This window comes from Pteropus vampyrus, unplaced genomic scaffold (genome assembly GCF_000151845.1).
Source record: "Pteropus vampyrus isolate Shadow unplaced genomic scaffold, Pvam_2.0 Scaffold9, whole genome shotgun sequence".
NCBI lineage: Eukaryota > Metazoa > Chordata > Mammalia > Chiroptera > Pteropodidae > Pteropus > Pteropus vampyrus.
In genome coordinates this window covers 1,139,136-1,145,600 of record NW_011888790.1, presented here as the reverse complement: position 1 = coordinate 1,145,600, position 6,465 = coordinate 1,139,136, and the positions used below count along the sequence as shown (strand labels likewise).

At 35.7% G+C, this 6,465-nt stretch overlaps 1 protein-coding gene and 1 pseudogene across 1 annotated transcript in view; one reads left to right on the top strand and one right to left on the bottom strand.

The window, feature by feature from the left end:
- GNS (glucosamine (N-acetyl)-6-sulfatase) overlaps nt 1-2,439 on the top strand; it is a 29,740-nt gene extending 27,301 nt beyond the window's left edge. The window contains exon 10 of the mRNA XM_023520570.1: nt 2,281-2,439. Within this exon, the coding sequence (XP_023376338.1) occupies nt 2,281-2,424 (144 nt within the window). The 3' untranslated portion in view covers nt 2,425-2,439. The remainder of the gene's footprint in view (nt 1-2,280) is intronic.
- LOC111730281 lies at nt 780-898 on the bottom strand (annotated as a pseudogene).
- Nucleotides 2,440-6,465: the final 4,026 nt, after the last annotated feature.

Here is a 6,465-nt window from a genome sequence, read left to right as displayed (position 1 = left end):
TTACAGAGCTTTTCCCTTTCCCCCATAGAGCAAACCACTATTATGGAGAGCCTCCCATCAGGCAGCTGATGGCCCTTAATTCCTAGTAAGACAGGCAATCAACATTTTATATCTCTGGGTTTTATTATTTTGCCGTTTACCCTTGTCTTTATATAACTGCCATGGACATATTAGTAATACCTGTGGACTTGGCTTCACTTTGTTAATATTCTGATCATCACTGAAGATCTGTTAGTCACACATTAGGGTCTTGTTGCCTTAATCTGATTCTGTACGTCATGTTTCTCCTTGTCTCTTCTCTCTTGACATGATCTCTTCCATATTCATACTCATTCTTGTTGCATTATTCCAAGCTGCTTGGTCTGCCCAGGGGACTCGGAACTAGGCAAGATATCTCTAACCTAGGTCTCTAGAGACGTTGTTGTGGGGTTTTCTTTTCCTCCTCGTAACATATGGATTGCTTTTCCCATGAGCTGCCTGACACTGAGTTGTCATTTCTGACAGCTGCAGAATTACACTAATTCAGGCCAGGATCTGTATATCACTGCCTTCTTAGCTATCAGGAAGCCTGGCAGTGGTCTGAAGATGTTTTCTTGCCTTTCATGTCTGTACTATGGTGTTTTTTTGGTTTTGTTTTTGTTTTCATTTTAATTAAAAGTACGAGGATTAGTAGTAGGATATTTTTCGTTTTTGTTGTTTTTTAGGCGAGGCAACCCTTGGTTGACCTCACAGATTGCAAGGACCTTGTCAGCTTACAATGCCTTAGTTTTTATATTTTATGCCTACAGCACCTGGTCCTCCTAGGTGGTCTCCCATCCAAGTACTAACCAAGCCCGACCGTGCTTAGCTTTCAAGATCAGACAGAATCGGGCTTGTTCAGGGTGGCATGGCTATAGACAGTAGGGTATTTTTTTTAATCCCCATTTGGCCTCTCCTAAGATGATATAAGTTTTCTCAACAATTTTGAAGACTGTTACTTCCTTTGAGTAAATGATAGCTTTTATATTTATAAGCTGTTGACTTTGTTTCAGTTACTTCTATTTCCTATGCATAAAATGGGGGAAATACTGCATCATAGGATTGTGGTGAGGCTTAAACGAGGATAAATACTAAGTACTGGTACAGAATAGGTGCTTGGTAAACATAAGTTCCCCCTGTCTCCCTGGTGGATTGCCTTCACCACTCTAAAGCTTTTCCTAGCCTATGACCAAAGTGACTTCCATGTGTATGCTTAGGTTCTACATAGGCCTGCACTGTCCACTACAATAGCCACCAGCCACATGTGGCTGTTGAACCAAAACATATATGAAATAGTCCAAATCGAGACTATTTAAAATACTTGTTTAAAATACCAGATTTCAAAGACTTGGTTCAAAAGCAAAAAAGTAAAATCTCATTAATTTTCTTGTATTGCTTACATGTTGAAATAGTAATATTTTTATATATCAGGTTAAAATAGGTACAGTTTCCCCTTTTTTAACTTTAATGTGGTCACTAAATAATTTTAAATTACATATGTGGTCCTATTATGTTTCTCTTGGACTGTGCTTATTTGAGTCCTGAAGAGGCATTGTATGCAGAAGGAAAATAGTCTCACGAACCAAGGAAATAGGCAACGTTTAAATGCAGATGTATAAATACAAGAGAATACATGTAATATAACACATTAAGCAGTTATATTTAATTTCTAGAATATTTGTTTAAAACATCTAAGTTTTGTGCTCTTAAAGGAAACTTATTGATGCACAGTGGAAATAAGTTTTCTCCAGTGTTCAAAGCTTATTACAAATAATTTTTTAGCAATGTTGTCACTTTGAAAAACTGAAGAGTTATATCTTCCTTGGTGGCAAGTATTTAACCTTTGAGGTCTTTGAAAATGTCAGGAGTTCCTTTGAAGTCAAATTTAAATGAATAAGAGTAATCAAGTTGTAAAACACTTTGTATAAAATAATTAGACCAACATTTTTCTCATGATTCATAACAGACTACAGGCAATCCCTGTGGAGTTTTAAAAAATGTTTTGATCAATAACAATATGGGTAGAATAAGTATATAACTCCCCAGGGGCATATATTATAACCCTTTATGCCTTTGTTTTGTTTTTTTTAAATTATTATAGTTATATTTGAATATATGAACCAATAAGACCTAAGTAAATATGGGCTGTACAAAAGAAGTGCTATTTGTCTCATGGGTGGTGTGGGGGGAAGAAAGTATAGATAGAAAAGGAAAACGAGACCAAATTTTCTACATTGCTTGTTTTTTCCCTCATGTTCATAGATGCTTGTTGCCAACATTGACTTGGGTCCTACTATTTTGGACATTGCTGGCTATAACCTGAATAAGACACAGATGGATGGGATGTCTTTATTGCCAATTTTGGTGAGTATAAACCCCTCTATCAGGTCTGAGCCAAGATTCTGAAATAAATTCCAGGTTGTGTAAATTTAGACTTAAAAATTTAAATCTTAAAACTGTTAAATTTGGGGAACAGATAATAGAATTTTTCTTTTATCTGTAGCAAGAAGTTTTCTTTTAAAAAAAGACTGGACCACGTATAAAGAGTCTATATCCTTCCTTTCTCTGCTCATCCCCCCCCCAAAAAAAAAATCATCATAAACAAGGTTAAGACAGGTGATAAATTGGGAAAATATTTACAACTTTTGTGGAAAAGGTTAATAAATCCTAATGGATGAGTTCTTAGAAAGCAACTATTAATATCTTAATAGAAAAATGGGCAAAAGAAGTAGTAACTAACCAACTCATAGAGGAATTAAAAATGGCCAAAGTAAATGCAAAAAGATTGTCAGTGCCAAAGAAATGTTTAACCGAAGGAGGCCTTTATCTCCTGTATAACTGGCAGAGATTAAAAGGATTAATACCCAGTATTTGCAGAAGTCTGAGAAAATGCGAACTACATAGACTCTGTTCATAAGAGTGTAATCGGTATAAGCTATCACAAAGCTAATTTAACAAAACATATCACTTCAGAATACACACATCAAGCAGTCCCATTTAGGAATTTATTTTAAGAAAACAAAATTCATTCAAAAAATATTCAAGTACCTAATTATGTGCCTGGTACTGCACAGAGCTAAATATAAAAAATGTACAAATAGTATTAATAGAAGAAAATGGAAAACCTAAATGTCCAGTAGGGAATTGGTTAAATTGCTGCACAATTAAACAATAGAATATTAAACCAACACTAAATGATATAGATCCGTATATGTTGACTTGGAAAGATGCCTGTCACATACTATAGGGAGAAAAGGAGGTTTTACAACAGCATCTCTTCTCTATTAAAAATGTATTTGAATATGTTTAAGCATAGAGAAGTTTGGAAGGATCAGTACTAAAATATTTTAGGCATATGGTGACTCTTACTCATTGATATGTCCAAATCTACTACCATTTATTATTAGGTAGCATACTCATTCAAGAGAATACATGTAACTCACATTAGTTACGAAATACAAGAAATACCCATGAACCCCTTGTCCCATTTAAGAATTCGGTTATTCCCGGTCCTAGTGCGTCTACCAGTGTGCTCCTCCCCATCCTATCCCTCACCTGCCCCATGGGAGTGATCACTTTACTGAATGTCATGGTTATCATTCTTTGGCTTTTATTTTTTAGTAAGTATTATGTACATATCCCTAAACAACTTACCTAGTTTTGACTTTGTTTCGCGCTTTAAAAATGACATCCTATTGGATGTCATCTGGGACTTTTTTCAGTTCAGCATTGTTTCCAGATTGATCCATGTTGGTCACAGATGCCTAATATTCCATTGTATGAATGCATGACAACTTACCTGTTTCCTTGTCAGTCAGTGGACATTTGTGTTGTTTTAGGAACAGTGCTGCTATAGTATTTATACATCTCTCCCAGTGAACATGTGTGTATACCAAGGTTACAGGAACTGCACATGTTCATTTCTACAACTATTACTGAGTTAATTTACAAAATGGCTATTAACTTACATTCTCACCTGCTATGAATAGGAATTCCTTTTCTGTATGAAACCGTTAGACAACTTAATTTCTGCCAATCTAGTGGGTAAAGATGACCAAAATTATATTTAGTCCTATAGTGCATTTCTTTATTAATAAGGTGAATCTTTTTTTCTAATAGCTTAAGTCACTTACCATACATTTCACTAAAGTTTACAATTCACCAGTTTCGGGTATATTCACAGAGTTGTGCAGCCACACCATAATCTAATTTTAGAACATTCTCATCACCCCCAAAACATTAGCAGTCACTCTCTCATTGCTCCCTCTTCCAGCACCAGGCAAGCACTAATCTATGTTCTGTCTCTATAGATTTGTCTATTGTGGACATTTTGTGTTAAATAGAATCAAACATGTGACTTCCTGTGACTAGTTTCTTTCACTGAGCATAATGTTTTCAAGGATCATCCACAGTACTTCATTAGTTTTTATTGCTGAACAATATTCTGTTGTATGGATATACCACATTTATTCATTCATTCGTAGGTTGATAGACATTTGGGTTTCCCCTTTCTGGCTATTAATAATGCTGCTGTGAACATTTGTGTACAAATTTTTGATGGACAGATGTTTTCAGTTCTCTTGGTTATATAACTAGAAGTAGAATTGTTGGGTCACATGGTGACTTTATGTTTAACCTTTTGAAGAACTGTCATGCCGTTTCTGAAGCAACTACACCATTTTATAAATTCCCACGAGTATTATACAAGGGTTCCAATTTATCCACATCCTCACCAACACTTGCTGTTATCACATATCATGGGGGTGTAAAGTGGTATCTCATTGTGGTTTTGATTTGCCTTTTCCTAATGACTGATGATATTGAACATCTTGTCATGTGTTTAGTGGACATTTGTATGTCTTTGGAGAAATGTCTATTCAGATCCTTGCCCATTCCTAATTGAGTTTTTGATTGGTGAATCATTTTTATATATGCCTTTTGTTTATCTTCCTTGTGAAGTGACTGTTTTGTCCATCATATTCCCCATTCGTGACTTATCTTTTCCCTTCATTAAGATATGAGAACACAGGAGTTGAATGTATAAATTGTCTCTTTTATGATTAGTGTTCTTTGTCTCTTGTTTATAAAAATGCTTCTGAACCTCGAGGTCAGAAAACAGTTCTGGATTTTCTTCTAAACTTTTTGTGCTTACATTCAAGTCCTGGATATATCTAGAATTGATTTTCTTGTACGTATTGGGATCCCATTTCAGTTTTTTCTCTGTACTCAAATTGTCTTTTCTAGTCCATGGATCTCTCATGCCAGTATCATACTGTCTTGTTATAAAGCTGTATAATTTAAGTCTTTGGGCACACCTCTCTCACTGATTTTAGGATCCTAGCTACCACTTACATAAACTTCAAAAACAGCTTTTCAGATTACCTGAAAAATCATATTGACCTTTGGTTGGAATTGAAATTTTACATCTTTTAACTTTCTTCATATAATTCTTATTACCAGATACTGTGGGGGCCCAGGCAGGCTGCCCCAAGATATCCCACAATGGCGTGTTGATTGATTAAAGTTACTTAAGAAACTGCCTGTTCAAAAAGAAAACCCTGACCTCTCTATCCCCCTGTAAGCAGGAGATGAATCTCCCATTTGATAGCTGCCCTTTTTGCTTCGGAAGGTTGAGAGACAACCTTATCACAGAGTTAAAAGAATCCAGAGTCAAAAGCTTATATAAACAAGCTTTGTACTGCCTTTAGTAATTTACTACTGAGGCCCAAACTTTGTTTAGATTCCTAATGAATACCCAAACCTGGCTTAGATTCCTTTCTAATGAGCACTAACTTTATTTGTCCTGTCAGTTTGTCACAAATTTATAGTTTGTCTAAAAAGTATAAAAGTACCTGGTTCGATCATTTCTTTGGGCCTCATGATCTGAGCATCATATTGCAATTTCCCCATGAACACATATTAAATTGGTTTTTCTCCTTAGTCTTGTGTCAGTTTACTCTTGTACTTCTAGTCCAGTCATAAGGACTAAAAGGCAGAGGGGGGAAATTCTCCCCCTCCCCAACAAGTTCATGGTGTCTTTGTTCTGACCATGAAGTGGTACTTTGAACCCATTGCAGTCCTTAGCACACCAGCCCTGTTTAATATGTTAGTGCTTGTTCTTGTGTGTATTAAACTATAAATTTCTTAGTATGAGCTTAGAGTAGTTCTTATGTAGAGTTTATTGTTTATTCTAGTCTGGACTTCCAGCTTCTTGCCCTGTAACTGATATTCTTGCTTAGCCACTTTGTAGGTTCATGTTCCTGACCAGCCTCACAGAAAGTCTTGAGCAGTAACTATTAAATGTTCAAAGCATTTGACCATCACTTGTAAGCGCTCTGTAAATACCAGACATGATACTCAGTAGCTTTCATATGCATCAGTTGTAGTCTTTCTCTTTAGTTACTTAGTGAACAGTATAATTAGTTGTGACTTCCAAATCCCCTTTAG